The 17,593-nt window shown below is 42.9% G+C and overlaps 1 protein-coding gene across 7 annotated transcripts in view; it reads right to left on the bottom strand.

Annotated features, from left to right (window-relative positions):
- Nucleotides 1-704: 704 nt before the first annotated feature.
- Nucleotides 705-17,593, bottom strand: part of LOC135902907 (uncharacterized) — a 47,473-nt gene continuing 30,584 nt past the window's right edge. For 6 of the 7 annotated variants that reach the window (XM_065433235.2, XM_065433234.2, XM_065433237.1 and 3 more), the window contains 3 exons: nucleotides 9,056-10,577; nucleotides 6,034-6,098; nucleotides 705-879 (listed from right to left, as the gene is read on the bottom strand). In XM_065433235.2, coding sequence (XP_065289307.1) covers nucleotides 836-879; nucleotides 6,034-6,098; nucleotides 9,056-10,577 — 1,631 coding nt within the window. In that variant the 3' untranslated portion in view covers nucleotides 705-835. The remainder of the gene's footprint in view (nucleotides 880-6,033; nucleotides 6,099-9,055; nucleotides 10,578-17,593) is intronic. The other variant, XM_065433240.2, reaches the window with a different exon arrangement.

Here is a 17,593-nt window from a genome sequence, read left to right as displayed (position 1 = left end):
ATTCCAAGGCGGCCACGCCAGACGGTCTCGCAGAAGCATGGATCGGCGCACGCGCGGCATGGCACGTCCGTTCCGCTTGCTTCCCGAACCCCAAGAGAGCAAGCGCCTTCCTTTCAGCGCCCAAGTAGCCTCGCCTGTCGGCGGCGTTAGCAACACTCGCGCCATCTCTCGCGCTGCGCTTCAACCACATCGACCGCCGCGGGCGTCACGCAGGCCACGCGGCGAAGCGGGATTGCAGGAGATGGGGGAAAACAAGATATCCCCACAGGCTATGCCTATGCAAGATGATCTCAGATGACCTTGCATTTACTCAACACTGCTTTAAGTATTAGTGGAAGGAGAGGGAATCTCCAGTCTGTACTTCCCTGTGATGCCAGCTCGGAAAGTTTTCTTGCTCTTTCACTTAACAGCATCACTTAATTACTACTTGGATTGCTAATTTCCACAATACAACTCTGAGCTTCTTCACACCAAGCCTTGTGCAGATTGAAGTAGCCAAAATTAACTTTGTCAAGTGGCCACATTGACAACTCAGATCAAAACTGATTTCAAGTGGAATTAGAATGCAAAGAACATGCCAGAAAAAATTTTAAGGCACCCCCCACATGTATTAAAGGTGTATAATTTATTTAAGGACCAGTTTCCAGTGCTATCTGCACAGTATCTTGCAGTATTTACCTGGGTGAACAACAATTAAGCTTCCGTTCCAGAAACACAGCTTTTATTGGCATTCAATGAAAAGAAAAAAGCTGCATTCTGTGGGCTGTTATGCAGCACTGGCACTATAACAGTCCATGTCAAGTGATACTACCCAAGGGTGGAGGGCGGTAGGCTTTCACTTTTCTCCGGGGCATATAAACTGCAGTAGTTCTGGTTTATCTGCATAGGCATGAAAGCATTCATTTCTTAGCAAGAAAAAAAAATGCCGCATTTACATATACAAACAGGCACCAGTACGTTAACATTCATCTTTTGAGCACCAGCAAAGACAAATTGACACACAGCTAAGGATATGGGGGGGGATAACAAGCAAGGATACTGCAAACTATTAACTGAAAATTGTGTCCAGCACACTTGGGGGAAAAAAGGTGTAAAGGACTGAATTTAGCAGTCATAAGATAACATCAAAGCAATAATCCTAGATTACAAGCATGCCAGCAACTGTTTGACATGACTAATTACAGCTGTTGGGTTGTTCTAGACAGCACATGGCTCAAATTGTTCTGTGCTGAGTAATGCAGATATGCACCTGCACTAGAGAAGCATATTGACCTGATTGATTGAGCTATTGATTGATTGATTTGAGTATTGAGCTACAAGGCAGAACAGTCCACTAATTTGGAGAAATTCATATTAATTTAAGAACAAGCACCACTGACTGCAAATACAATTGCATTGAACAGTGTTTGTGTAATAATGCCAGCACTGCCCATGTCAAGAGTTCAAAAAAAAAATTTTATGCAAAATTGTTTGCCCCCCCCCCTTTTTTTAGGCACCGAAGTGCATTAGCAGCTAGATGCTATAAAAGTCATGCTGAACAAATTATATATACTAGACCCTAGTCTGACGTTATCCATCGAAGGGGTGCAGCAAGAAATTGAGGAAACGAACGCATTTGTCCTTGTTTTTTTTCTGTTGATCCTTAATTGCTCAATTCCAAACTGTTGGACCGCCTTATCCTTCTCGCTCATTTCATAGGCCTCATCTATGGCTGATTTGATGCCTTCAAGGGGCACTAAAGGCACATCAAGTCAAGCTAAAGTGATAGATTAGTGTTCGAGAATCCCTAAGGCATCAATACTATCGTGAACAGAGCCTTAATACTGTAATCTAGAAATTGAGGTAAATGCAGGAGATGGTTAGAGACTTCCCCAGGACATTCAAGTACTCCTCAGTTAAATTCTGTCACTAGTACTCAGCCATTCGTTGCAAAAACATCTGTGTATTGTATTATAAGACAAATTAAAATGCTACATGTCCAGTTTCATTTTTTTTTTAGAAGACTAATTGAAATTACCCTTGGCCATGGCGTGGGTGGTCGAAAGGTTTTATTTTTGCTGGACTTGCGCTACTCATGCTTTTGCTTTTCACTAGTTTTATCGCTTAGTGCTGCGCTGATTTTGCTCGCTTGCGAAACTCGCATAAACTGCAAGTAGCAGAGAATTCAACTTCCATCGGATGTCGCGGGATGCCCGAACGGTCTACGCCACTTAACCAAAAAGCTGCTGCAGTGGCAAATCCACCGATCTTTCTTGGTTCGGTACCGCCGTTTGTCGGGCACCGGTTTACTCACTGCCGCTAGCAAGGGGTGGTGATGGCTTATGTAACGTCACCACTACCCGGGTGCCATGGCTGGCGGGAGATTTGAATTTCGAAAAGGTACCCTTCAAATGCAATTTTTTCGTGGCGTGAAACAAGTGTTGCAAGGCTTCTGGAAGGGTATTTAAACAGTCCACATCAACTTAGTATTTCCCTTTAGTGTCCCTTTCAGGTAGCATACGAGGGTTTATTGGTCTGTTGCCTGCTTTGGGAGTTGCTTAACACATTCTTAAACCGAACATGCCAGACTCCATCTCTAATATTAATTATAATGATACTACACATGAAGATGAACTCCAAATTGCTAATGCTTTTAGTGACTTTTTTCGAAATTTGCAATCAGCATCACGCGGGTGCTGTATGTATCAAGGATTGAGTTAATTTCTTGTTCCTGTAACACCAGAAGTTTTCACCATGATTATGAGCCTTAAGGGGGTATAGTAGGGCAAATCGACCAAAAAACTGATTTTTTGATTTCATCAATAAAAAATAATACACACTGTGGGGAGCAAAACAGTGCAGCGGCGAGCGCGTAGGAGCGCTCTAAGCCATTTAAAAATGGCGCCAAAAAGCGCGCTGCCTGGTATTTAAACGTAACAGACGCGAGGGTTTGTTTACATGTTTTCCGTCACTTTTTCAGTGTTTACGTAATTATGTTTACTTCATGTTTACGTAAACGTAAACATGAAGAAAGGCTTTTGGGGAAGACACCAAAAAACCCAGAAAGTTTCTGTACTCTGCTGGTGCATGTTGAACGGTTGTAGTGAAGGTGCAAACATAAAAATGCGTTTTTCTCAAAATCACATTTTTCAAAATTTTCGGAACTTGATGTACCTTTTCTAGAAAACTATACAGCCCATTACGCTCAAATTTTCCCAGAATATACTCGCATCCCTTGCAAGTAATCTGAACCTAAATGTGTGAAAAAATCACTCAGGTATAACTAAAAAAAAAAAAGAAAATATTATTAGAAAGACCCTCCACGGTACGAGACGTGTGACGGCAATATTTTTTTTCTTGTGACGTAAATGTAGCAAAGCATTTTTTAAAGGTTCCAGTTAAACCCACTATTATACAGAATTATTGTGCGAAATTTCACGGTTATGCTGTTTTTTGTTTCTGAGGAAAGGTACATTTTATTTTACATCATAGCTTAAAGTTTGGTTCTCAAATACACAAAAAATAAAAAAGGCCTGCAGTAAAAAATTACACCAATTAAGGCCAACACTATTGCTATTGAGCGTGCAGAATTTCACGCTAATATATAGAACAGTTGAGATATAAAGCTGAAACCAAGATAGTTCATGCACCCTACCATACCCCCTTAAGGATACCTCGCCCGGATTAGATGGCATTCAAGCACGCCACTTAAATATGGTAGGTAATTTAATCTGAAACGTTGGCCAACATAATTAACAGCAGCTTTGAAACTGAAATTTTTCCGTGCACCCCCTAAGAACACTCAAGTCATACCCATTTTTGAGAAAGGTGATAGGTCTAGTGTTTCTAATTACCGACCTAATTTTATCCTTTCCTCTATTAGCAAAATAATTGAGAAGTTATTTGCTTGAATATTTATTTGAAAAAAGTTTAATATCGAATAATTCCCAATTTGGTTTTCGTTTAGGTAGTTCGACTGACTTGGCAGTAATCTCATTAACAGACTACATTAAGAATTCTACTGACAAAAGACTTAACGTTGGTTCTGTATTTTTAGATTTCTCCAAAGCTTTTGACACAATCGCGATATGTTACCATAAAAATTAGAAACCTATGGAATACCATGTACAGCGTTAATCTTTTTAAGAAACTGCTTGTGTAACAGAAAACCAACAGTTTATTTATGAAGAAAGCTTTCAGACACCACAACAATTAATCAGGGGGTGCTCCCAATGCATGTTATATGCTGATGACATATATCTAACATCGTTAACTCGTCAATTAAGCAGTGCATTAGCTAACATTACTAGTTGGTGTCACAGTAATCACTCAATTTTAATTTAAATCCAAACAAAACTAAATTCATGGCTCTTCGCTCTCCTAAACGGAGATTACCATTTTCACCTCAGGTTTCCCTTGACTAGCACATTACTTCGACTAGCGACTGTGTCTCATTTCTTGGTATCCGCCTCAATCAACTAAAATTTCACACATTTTACAAGAACTACATTTGGTATAAGAGCACTCGTAAAAGCTATATGTTGTCTGTCCGCTCCTGCTCGCCTTTAACTTTGTTATGCATTAATTCGTAGTCATTAATTACAGATTAGAGATTAGATTATGGGGTTTTAGGTGCCAAAAACACTTGCTGATTATAAGGCACGCCGTAGTGGAGGACTCCGGAAATTTCAACCACCTGGGGTTCTTCAACGTGCACCTAAATCTAAGTACACGGGTGTTTTCGCATTTCGCCCCCATCGAAATGCGGCCGCCGTGGCCGGGATTCGATCCCGCGACATTACAGTATTGCTGCTTATGGCAACACGTATCAGTGCCACTTATCTGTTCGGTACATACAAGACCAAGCCCTGCGCATTTCTAACTTCAGTTGAGACAATATTAGTATCATATGCACAATAAATTATTAATTACTGTACTTTTCATGTTGATTAAAAAAGATATCACACACAATTTCATTTCCTTGGATTCCTTGAAGAATGTTAACCCTACTCGTTTTGCTTAGAAAATAATTTCTTGGTGCTTAAAGCTCTCACCAATTATGGTAAAATGAGAGCATCACTCTGCACTATAAAATGTGGAGTTTTCCCTACCCCATCAAAACATCTCTTACTGAACTTAAAAAAAAAAAAACCTAACACCTATCTTTTAAATAAACGTTATGACTTCTTTATTGTATGTACTCTTCATTTGTGTTCTTTCTTTTCCTTCTAATTTATCTAATTATTTGCATGATAATGGTGCACTGTTACTGTTCATGTTAACCATCCTTGCATATTTTCCGTGTTAGTGCAAATTTATTTTTCTCTATCAAATATTTATGTCGTCACAAAACAGAATCGTGCATACATAAACTTTAGTTTTTATGCGCCTGTTGGTTTAGTCAATTTTATATTTTTCTAATTTCGTAATTTGTATCCAATAATCCAGTAGAGTGGGCCCCAGTACTATCTTGTGACCTTGGGACCCTCTTCTGCATATGCTACTTGTAATCATACTTCGAATAAATAAATTTTTGATTGATTGATTGAAGGTACTATAAGACACCTATACAGTAGAAAGCTTGTTATGCTCACCATGGCCGTGAGTGACACTGGTTAACATCTTATGCACACATACACAAAAAACACCCAAGAATGTAGGCACAAGGATATGGCATCCACAGTACATTGTAAAGCACCGCCATGTGTAATGTGGGAGATATGTTGGTTCAGCCCCAACCTGCGGCAAGAATTACAACTTCGTTCAGTATCATTCCCCTTTACCTTTACATTTGAGTTAAGCATAATTCTTCGTCTATGCTTTCTTCAGCTTCATTGTCTGTTTCTTTGATGTAACTTTATATCATGGAAACAAAGGACGAAACAGAAGGGAAATGAATTTGTATGGCAGACTAAAAAAAATATTGAGAGCCTTGGATCCCCCTATGCTTCACATTAAATTTAAAACAAACTACCAGTATGTGACCTACCTGAACTCGAAGCAGAATAATATTTGCAAGCACATGTAGTTAGTGTAAATGCAATGAGCACTTGCCTTCAAGAGCCAAAGCCTCTCGCAAGCATTTCATTAGCCAGGCAACGTTGCAACACTTGGTCACACTGGAAAGAGAAGCACACCATTTTAGGTAGCCATCTGAATTCCATGTGCTATCGACAAAACATTTAGTTTCTTTCAGGTGAAGGAGGGTTCTTTCACATATCATAAAGGACACCATGTACACAAGTAATTTTGCAGATTATTATAGGCTATCTTTAAAGAAGCATTGCGACAGCAGACATGAGAATTTGTGTGATAATCATGGGTGAGCTGCGTATTTGCCTAAATTTACATTTACTTTTTAACTGGCAAATTAAACATAAGCTGAGACTACGAAACTTCTTAGAAATACATCCCCAAAATGTGGCTGGAATACATTTGTGTTCCAAGCTTAATTCAGGGTGCCTAACAACCGGGAAAACCGGGAATTCTCAGGGAATTTGAAGAGTCTGGAAATACTCAGGGAATTTGTGCTTCTGTCAGGGAAAATTAGCTGCAATTTTATTGAAAGTGAACGAAAGTCTAGTTAATGCTTGCTCCAGTAACAGAGGAATCGCAACGAATCGTCATTGACGCCGTGTCATCGGCACGAGGTATTGCCAGAGTAGTTAATGGCAGACTTTCCAGACGCCAGATTTTTCGGACATGCCCAATAATTCACACGGCTTTGCGGCACCACCACACAGTGGCGTAGCAACAGGGGGGGCCAGGGGCCGCCGCTGCAAAGGGCCAGTGGGGGCGGTGTCATATACGTCTGAAGACACCCCTCTTTCCACCGGCTACACCAGAGGGTGGGGGGCTGACAGAAGACCTATGGGCCCCGGGTGCCAGACGACCTAGCTACGCCACTGCCACCACGTACTCCACATAGTTAATGTATATTGCCCTGACTGCAGGTCTGATATGGCATTAATCAAAGCCACCACTGCCGCCATTTTGATTATCTCGCCGCCTCGAACCGGCACTCTCACACGCAGATCCGCTGGCATGGTAGCCACCACCGCGCGGCAACGTTAGGCCTAGCTGCTTCTACGTTCGCTATTAAGCCTCTTGCCATGCGGTGCCGTGCTTTTCATTGGAAGAATTGGCCGCTGTCAGCAATGGCATCGACTCCGCCTTTGTAGTCCTCGCGATTGGCTTCGAAGCTCGCAGAGCACAGCGTGTTGCGTAATGCCAGTCTCTGAAAGTTAGCTTCCCCTCAGTACAGCAGTGGTACGCAGTGAAGCATAACAAGCGTGGGAAGGGGCAATTGTCACAGGACTTTATTTATTTATTGTACCCTCAAGGCATAAAGCATTATAGAGGGGAGGGGTCAGTAATTTAACATAGATACAGTTATTTGCACATACACAATTAAGAAATTTAAAAAATGGGAGCGAATGTAATTTCTAATAACGCAAATTCAGTCATGCAAGGCTTGTACTATAATTACGGCAATTGTACAATAATTATGTATTGCTTAATTACACACGCATGCACCCCCGTCTCCTGTCGCAGTACGAGCACCAATATGACTAATAAGTGTACCGGCAGGCCTTAAGAGCAGTTAAAGACATGCATTCATTTTTTTTTTTTTTGGACTGCCCGATTTTTCTGATGCTTTTGCGGCCCCAAGGGAGTCCGGAAAAATCGGACGTTGACTGTACTACTGACCAAGAGGATGCTTCAAATGATCGATGGGGTGAACGCATGGCAGGAGGAGGATGAGAAGAGAAAGATCCGATGCACTGAGGAATTAACGGGAAAGGAAACGTGCCACCGCCTCTTTGAAGGAGTTTGAGCTCAAAAAACAAAGTGTTGGCTGACGCCGAGATGCAGGTATCCCTCATCCAAACAAAAATAAACTCTTTAAAGCAGTGAAACCCAACACCGAGATGTTGTGTACGGGCTGAGAGTATGTCAGGACAGTTGAGGTTGACTTCCCAGCTGCTGAGAGAGAATGTTAGTTCTGACAAAATTCAGGCCTCATACCGATGAGCTTGCCATCGGTCAATAGAAATAGCCCATATTAAAAAAATATTTACTTATGTATGCATGTCCTTTTCAGTCGTATTTGAACATGTTCGACTCGATTTGAAATGGGTTTTATCATTTTTTTTTTCACAGTGCATTTTACTAACACCTTTGTTCTGTCTTCTTTTAAAATAAAATAGATAGTACTCGTTACTATTCAAACTGGATTAAGCCATTTTTTGTTTGAACATGCTTACTAGAGAGTGACAGCATCGGGCAACATGGTGTCAGTCTGTCTTGACAAAGTTCTGGCTCATTCAGGGAATTTTGCAAAGGTGCTCGAGGAAAACCTGGAAAACTCAGGGAAATTGGCAATGTCAACTTGATAGACACCCTGTTAATTTTTCCACAAAGCCTTCCTTGTGCACAACCTGCCGTGGTTGCTCAGTGGCTATGGTGTTGGGCTGCTGAGCACGAGGTCGCGGGATCGAATCCCGGCCATGGAGGCGAAATGCGAGAACACCTGTGTACTTTGATTTAGGTGCACGTTAAAGATGCCCAGGTGGTCCAAATTTCTGGAGTCCTCCGCTATGGCGTGCCTCAATCAGATTGTGGTTTTGGCACATAAAACCCCATAATTTTATTCACATTAAGATTGCATTGGGGAATCCTTGTGGGCCTTTAGAAATGTCCTCTCCATTGATGACCTTCTTGATGTATGCTATACTAAAGCCTTTCACAGGTCTACCAAATTTTTAAAGCTGAGTCAGCTGCTGCTAATCGCATATATTCATAATAATTAGAGAAGTGATAGGTTTGAATATTCCTAGCTCTTCCCAATTTTAACTAAAAGTTCGATCCACCCGATAATTCTAATCTCACATAGCGAGAAACTTTTGGTCAAGTTATTTTGGGAAGACTTTTGAAAACATGATGAATGGGTCATATTCAATAAGTATAGATATAGCCAAGCTCAACACATGACGCATATGGCCTACAGCAACTCAATGGGACTCTGGAATCTAAGGTCGAGTACAGATGCTGAAAGACATCTTCATATACTCACATTACTTTCCCACATACTTCGTCTCCCACAGTGACGATGACATCATCGACAGGAGCAAAGGAAGAAATGATTTCATAGAGGGACTCAACGGTTGTTCCTTTAGGAAGGCCCTTGATCTCTAAAGTAATTGAAGTGGCTGCTGGTAAGTCTGTCTTTGCTGACACAGGAGAACATGCTGGAATCACCTCTGCAATCATTCCAGTAGCACATGAAGTATCACTCTTGGCAGACTCTACAGTCATAGGCTCTGGGATATGCTTGGTCTGCATGAATTCTGAGGTGGTGCCAGTTAGAAAACTGGTCTTTGTTGGTTCTGGGATGGAAGTGGAACTTCCAGAAGTCACCCCTGCAGCTTTTTCTGAAGCAGTGGAAATGCCATTGTTGACAGACTCAACAATAGTAGTCTGGGGAGTATGCATGCTATCCAAAACCATTGAGCTGGTTGCTAAGATGCCTGTGTATGGCAGTTCAAGGAGAGCAGCAGAAATCACAGGGGGATTCTGCAGCTTTGTGGCTGCGTTAGCAGCAGAAAAAATAACATTATTATTCACAGACTCCACAGAAGCAGCCCGTGGCATGAGCTTGATATCCAGAACCTCTGAGGTGCCTGTTGAGGCTCTCATATTTGGCAGTTCAAGGACAGTTGCGGAGGTTACAGGTGTCACCTCAGCGGCAATCACCCCAGCGACAGAGGAAATGACACTGTCATGGACAGACTCTACAGTTTCAGTCTGTGAAAAGTGCTTGCTATCCAAAACCTTTGAAATGCCAGTTTGGCAGCCTGCACTTGGCAGGCCAGAAACTCGTGTAGAGCTTCGAGGGGTCACCTCTTCTGCTTTCCCAGTAGCAGAAGAAACAACGCTGCTGTAGACAGAATGAGCAGTCGTGCTTTTGAGGGAACACTCAGGCATCAATTGCTTTGAGGCACCTGTTCGGAAACGTATCTTTGTCGGCTCTGGGACGGAGGTAGAGCTTACATAGTTTCCCCCTGCAACAGTAGCAGCAGCAGAGGAAATGATGCTGTTGTAGACAAACTCCGAAGCCGTCGCCTTCCGGATGTGCCTGGTCTTCGAGAACGTGTGGACACCTGTTTTAAAGTCTGTCTTTTTTGATTCAGAGGCAGCAGTAGAGCTTAAAAGGGTCTCCTGCACATATATCTCAGAACGAGATGAAATGATACTGTTGCGCATGGACTCTGTATCCGACACATTTGAGGTGCGTGCTGGAAGGCCTGTCTTTTTCCGTTTAGGGCTAGGATTGGAGTATTCAGGAGTTATCTCTGTGGCTCTTGCATTGGCAGAGGAAACAATGCTGTTGTAGACAGGCACTGCAGTAAGTGCCTGTGAAGAACTCTTGGCCTCCAGGGACTTGGAAGTACCCATTAATGGGGCAGTCTTTGCTGGTTCAGGGACAGGAGAGCAATTCTCTGGAGTTGTCTCTGCAGCAGTTTCATACATCAGGTCTGTTGTGGACTCCAATGACATTGATGAGAGAGATTCATAGATAGAATCTTCAGATGACACTGTAAAATAGAAAAGGAATGCAGACCTCAGTATAGATTTTACATTTTTGTCACTGCCTGGCACCAGTCAAAGCAAAGCAGCTGTCTGCCCATTTTCACTGTGCTTGTAGCAATAGCACCAAAGCATTTCATTCAAACAAAATGAAATCAGGATTAAGGTAGGAGCTGAATTTTTCATATTTTTCAATGACGCCATGTTGAATGTGCTGGACTACACTGATGCCAGCAATGCAACGATCTAGTAGGCAATCCTAAATTTATTGCAGGCAATGCAACAACTTAGAGAGGCTATCTGACAGTAAGCAGCATTCAGCTGCTATAGTTATTCACTCTAAGGCACCAAAATTAAGACCACGCATAATTTTCCACCCTGAGGGTGCATAAGCATCCCTACACAGCCTTCACTCAGCAATAAGCTAAACAATATAAGCAGTCATCCAGAAGTGGAGCAGGATCAAGTGAGCTGGAGGAATGTACCAGAGAACCAGCCAGCACACTAATTGAGCTCATATAGATTTGTACGAAGTGGATACTATCAAGGCTGGTGCACCTGAAGTGCAATAGTGAATGAACACTCCAAAATAGGTCCTTTCCACATGCATGTAACTGCAATTGTTTTGATAGTGTACTCATGCAGTCGCATGGTAGTGAGACTTTCCAGTCAACACAGATACGACGCACAATTCAAGAGCAGTATGCACAAAATGGCACAAAAGTCGGCCAATATAACAACCAAGAAGGTTGAACATCCTGTCCTTAGTTTGGTGCCTAAACTTTAGTTCCAGGTTCTATAAAGTTTCTTCTGTCAAATGATCACAGTGGCGGTAGCACATTTGATAATATTTTTTGTGCTGTGTATACCTTATCTATTTGTGATGATGATTACATATGGATTTTATTGCCACAAGGGCCAGGGATGGCCAATGAGTGCAGACAAAGATGGTATGAAGTAGTAAAGGGTAATTGTACTATGGCTCTATAGAGGCCTAAACACTGTAAATGGCGTAGAACATATAGACACTAAAATAATGAGAATGAAAAGTGATATGGGTTATCATCATGAAACATATAAGTCGATAATACAATAAAATGTGTCATTGCCAATGGCACAGCCACTTCACCAGGGCCCTTGAGTGCAAGGGCCCTGAGGCATATGCCTTACAGCACTACTATCGTAGCAGCACCCTCTAGAGAGAGGGTGTGCTATGAATCACTTGAGCTGATAGCATGCAAAACAACATAATTTAAGGAGACAGGGTAGGTCCTATTCTTGTGATGCATTTTAGGCTATGTTCGTGACCTTTTCTCATGATCTGCTGGGGTTAGAACATTAACCTTGGTGGCATTGTAATCAGCAATGTTAGGTAGTGTTACTGAACCAGGATTATTTTTTTTAAAGATTAGTTTTTTTGTTTTACTGGACCCACCAAATTTTAAAGCCAAAATCTGCAGTAAATAGCCTGTAAACAAAAATCTCCTACAAAAATATTTATAATCCTGGTTCAGTAGACTGTCTGTAATGTTTGCTCAATATCTGGAAAATATCTCCCTAGCCCTTGTAGTTTCTGAAAAAAAGGGTCAAATGCAGCAAAATTTGGCTTTGAAGTAGAAGAAAGAGCTTTATTGCAATATAGGACTATAGAAACAAATTCTGACACATTTTTTCAATAGCCACCAGCCTGGTAGTCCCCTCCATCGTCAACACTTTTCTGTGCTAGCTGCCTTGTTTTCCGGGCCTCCTTACTGACCATTCGTGTAGCCCTCTCTGCAAAGTACAGTCGCCGCCGGTCAGCTTCGCGCAACCACCGGACTGTGAACCGTCCTGGAGAATGACCTCAAAATGTCGGCTCGAGCAATTCTGCGGTCATTAAAAGTTAACACAGCATTCATTGCCGCTATTTTCACCGTCTTGAGGCCAAGAAAGACATTCTTCGGAGCGCGCTCCCATACAACATTGTTGAACGCCTCATTCGTGTTCCGAGTTTTTCCATGGAGACATTTCTGGAGAAGCTCAGGCTATGAGAGCTGCTGAAACACCGGTGTTCCGCTTCAAGCGTTCCGCCGAGCGCGAAAGCTTCGATGCAGACGTGCACGTGGCGCCCACTCCTGGATTGTATTGCGTAGAAGTGGCGTCATTGGAGATCGACTTATGCCGGTTTCCATGCAAGAGACATTTTTAAAGCACTTCTTTGGCTTCGTCATTGCATTACCACTAAATAACCAGCACTAAAGTACAAACAAATTCGATTGTCCGCGAAAACACGCCGAAACACGAGCAAAACGCCGCGTGTTGTGAGTAATCCAGCTGCGTCTTAGGATTCGTTTGGCTAAGTGAAATATGCTAGCTAGGTTTTCATTGTTGCCAAATGAGTGACAGCCATTCCGCTAAACGTGACAAAATATAGGTGGTGAAAGTTTTTTTTTTTTTTTCAGTTTAGGAGAGGCACAGATCCCGAGCATGTGTCAAAGGGGGCGTGGCTGGACGCTGCCTAGGTTTCGAAAAATGTTGATTTTGAGGTAAATATTTTGCGTTCGCCTAAATGAAACAATGGGCCATGTTAAGGAAAGAATAGAGATATTAAATTACACAAAAACAAAAAATCGATTTTTTTTTTGAAACTTTGCCTACCCTGTTCCCTTAAAATATTAAGTACTGCTTTAGTCTCGAATAATGGTTCTGCACAAAGAAACAGCATGGGATGAAGGGGAAATGCGGTTGGTATGCTTGAAGAAAGTGCTGTTTCAGTTCAGGTTCTGCTTCCCGACACTCCAGCAGGACGTGGAGGACGGTCAATCCCTTGCCGCATCTACCACAGCTGGGAGGTTCACCACCAGTTTAAAGATAGGAATGGGTACCATATGTGTGCCTTATTCTCATTCGGCAAAAGAGCATATCACATCATTGTGACTTTGATACTGGCTGCTGATTCCCTAAGTGGAGTTTAATTATGTGGAGCTTATGTAAGGTTTCTGCATCCCACAAGTGTTGCCAATAGTTCCTCAGCTTTTTACGCAGGAATGGCTTCACGTCTGTGACAGGAACTGTTATGGACAGACTGCTAGCTTTCGTTGCTATGGCTTTAGCCATTTCATATACTAGCTAATTTCCCTCGATGCATCTGTGCCAAGGCACTGAGCATATTACGTGTTGGTTAGACATATAGGTTGTGCACAGCAGTGCGTACAAATCATTGATTATAGGATTTTTATGTTTCTGCAGTAATTTCAAGCTTTCACTACACTTAAGGAGTCCCTGAAAAATTCGCAGTTCTGCAGGAAAGGCGAAGCACCAATTAATTGCATTAACAAATTAGTAGATAGCTGTACGAAGTAAGGATAGTAGTTTTACCAACCGTGTAAAGTTGTAAACATTCGCTCACTAAATTAACAACCATAGAATGTGTAAGCGTGACTCAATGACTACGTAGAAAGAAACAGACACTAAAACAGCGCTGTCTTTGTGTGTCTGCTTCTTTCTACGCCCTTGTTCAGTCGCACTTACACATTCTGTCATGGATTCAAACCAACTAGCCTGTCAACATGTTTTAACCTTTTGAGGGTCGATTTATTTCGCCATATGCGACCGCCCAGGGTCGATTTTTTTTATTGCAGATTCTAATTCTTTTTAGGGACTTATATTGAAAAAAAATCTTGATTTTTCTAGGGTGACGGTAAAGTGAGAAAAAAAATCTTTTGCGTTGGTATATATGCACTGTTCATTCATGAATAACAATAAAAAAGGAAATAAACTTATCAGAATTAAAAATTTTATGCATCTTTATGCACATAGTTCAAGGCTTTGAAAATCCACACACGAGAATATTTTGCTTGTCTCAAATGTTCCTGCTCTTACACTAATACGTACGTACATAGCGTAATCGAACTGCATAGTTGTGCAGCATGTGTGACAAACTTCCGCTAATCTTCGATCTTACCGCCAACCAGCCCGGGCAATTAGTTTTCGCGAGTCTTAAAAAAAAAGACAAGAAATGGAAATGCATGCACGGCTGCATCCTTCCTATGCGCACCCCTGTGAGCAATAAACGAGCGAGAAACAAGCGGTGACTCTTTGAGCGATTAGTAATGAGATAGCCTTCAGTTTTGCAAGCGCAAAAAGCTGAAACCGCCTGCGAAACGAAATCCAAACGGCCGGCCGCCCGCACGCGTGCCAATTCGCGAGCAGTAGTATATAGACGCGCGGGAGCAAACTAGCGCTAAAACAAACCATGCAACCAAGACAGAGAGAGGGAGGCACGCGAAAAGTTCCACGTATACCCACATAGTGGCAGCACATGACAGAAAAGAAAAAGTTAGGAAATTGGCGTGCTTTTTAAACGTACAGATGGCGCCGTAAATATACACGGCATCGACAATTGTCGGACTTGTTCGCGGCGCCGTATATTTACGTCATTGACCGTCAAAGCGTTAACTAAATTAACCAGTACAGTGTCACGTACGTACAGGTAAACATGAACACACATTGCTCGATGAATGCGGAAACTAAAAAAGCTCAAGTTAGGAATTGCGGCAGCAGCCGCGAGTCAATTGACTTCCGTGCATCTGTCACTTCAAGGCGAATGAAACATAGAAAGTACAGCGCACATGAAGCTACCGGCACTATACGCACTCTGCAAACATCGCAGGTCGCTTTGAAGATGAGGCCCACGCGGGCACACACTTTAGCCACGTCGCAGACCGCTTTCAAGACACACGAGCGCCAGCAACGCATCCCTACGGCATCTGCCAAAGGCATCTACTGCAGCGTCCGCGCAAACACAAACACAAACAAACACAAACACAAACCTTCCCCAGTCCGGTGCGATTGCAGCACATTTTCCCCGCGCAATACCCGACTGCTCTTTGCAAATTATGTCAGGCAACTAGAGCGACGCTGTCACACATGTTGTGGGAGTGTCGGGTTACATCAGCTACAATGGCAGTAGCTCCGAAGGCTCTTGCGTCGAAGTGGGCCGCCGCTCTGCGCAGCTCCAACCTCAAGACACAAGAGTGGGCTGTCCAGCAAGCCCGAGAGGCGGCGACGAGGCAAGGCCTCGAAGTCCCCTCATGGGAGACCTGAGCCCGGGTCGTCAAATTTGCCGGATTCAGAATAAAGTTGTTTCCATCCATCCAGCGTCCGCGATTCGCGTGGCCAACGCTGTAATAGACACTGCGGTTGTCTCCGCTTTGTACGGAGCGGCGGGTGAGGAGGACATCGAAGCACCGTAGCAGCCGCCAGAGAACGCCTCTCCTCCCTCACCTCACCCCCCTGTGTCGTGCGCCACAGGAGAGGGCATGCATCCGGGCCACGTTCCTCGCTCATGCATGTGAGACTGAACCACGTTGGCCAGCTCACCCACACACGCTTTCACTCAGACGAAACCTCACAGCGACGGCGATGGCAGAAATGTGCCTGGAGTGTCCATATAATTGCTGTCGCAATAATATAATGACTTTTTGTAGCTTGGTTTTCCTAATGTTTCACATTCGCCATCACTGCATAGGCCTTTGCGGTGAAGATGCTGGTTTCCCGGTTCAGGACGTCCGATTTTGAAAATGATGGACCTGCAGCTGCATACGAGATGCCAGATGAGTTCGATGGGTCTGTAGAATTGTGGGCAAGAGTACTTCCATGGGAGTTCAAGGAATTGCATACGAATGTGTTCCTCTGGAGAATGTTTAGTAATATCAACAAATGACATGTTGCACTCTCTCCTGCCACAGCCATGGCGAAAGCGGCTTCGTTGGAGCCATTCTTTCCTGTCTAAGGAGCGAAACACTCACATCCTCATTCAATTCCCTTACGTGCAGTGAGGAGGGCTCTTTCACAGTAGGCCAGTTGTGAAAAAGTGTACTAGATGTATTGTTTATTGTAGAATAGCGTGGATGTTCACTGTTTGAACTTACTTTCAGAAAGTATAAGAAACTAGAGTATGTCCTCTGTAGATCAAGAGACCACAGATTTGATTCTACGTAGAGCTTCTATATGGGTCTTGTTCTGAAGGCACTGGTCATGAGGAAGATAGCTAGATGGTGCACAGGATCTAGCATCTTGAGGGCACTGGGTGTAGCAAATTAGTAGACTACAGCATCATAGTCCAAACACGAGCCTATAAGCCTCTTGTGCAGGGTCATGAGGCACTTCCTGTCACTACCCCATGTTGTGTGTGACAAGATTTTCAGGATACTCAAGTGTTCTTAGGCATTTACCTTTAATGTGCCTGATGTGGGAAATAAAGGTAAGTTTTGAGTCTGGTATGATACCTAAGAATTTGTGTTCCGAGTTCGGAGAAACGCGTTCTTCATGCAGTTGAATATTAGGCTCCGAGACCAGGGGGGTATTCTCTAAGAGTCCACCTCTGTCCATGTCCATTTCCTCTGCTGCTGAAGTACTGATTGGCTGTGGTGCCTTGCTGCTGTGGATGCCCCGCCCACCCAATCAGAACTTTAACAGCAGACAAAGTGGACAAGTACAATAGATGGACTCTTACAGAATACTTCACCAGACATCTTTTTCTCGTAAACAGGATGCAGGAGCTTTTTTTGGGATTGAGCTAAAATCCATACTCATTGGCCCACTAATAGCTAGTTGAACTTGTCGCTCACAGATGCACAGGTTACGTGACTTGAATCCTTATGTGCACATCATCAACATATGCACAAAAAATAAACTCTGTGGAATATATAGAAATGCAAAGATTCATTTTGACAATAAAAAGGGTGCAGCTAAGTATGCCACCCTGCGGCACTCCAGTTTCTTATGCAAACTGCCCAGACAAGGTGTTTCCAATTCTAACATGGGAATTCTGGTTAGGAAGGTAGCTTTCAATTAAGCTAACCATGTTTCCACAGATTCCCATCTTGAAAAGGTCTCTCAATATTCCGTGATGCCAAGTAGTATTGTATGCCTTTTTCATATTGAGGAATAACGACAGAAAGAATTGTTTATGAATGAAGGCATTGCGAATGTTGCCCTCAATGCATATGAGATGGTCAGTCGCCAACCAGCCTTCACTAAA

The sequence above is a fragment of the Dermacentor albipictus genome, chromosome 1, assembly GCF_038994185.2.
Source record: "Dermacentor albipictus isolate Rhodes 1998 colony chromosome 1, USDA_Dalb.pri_finalv2, whole genome shotgun sequence".
Classification (NCBI taxonomy): Eukaryota; Metazoa; Arthropoda; class Arachnida; order Ixodida; family Ixodidae; genus Dermacentor; species Dermacentor albipictus.
The sequence above is the reverse complement of the archived record's forward strand: the minus strand, read 5'-3'. Positions and strand labels throughout refer to the sequence as shown.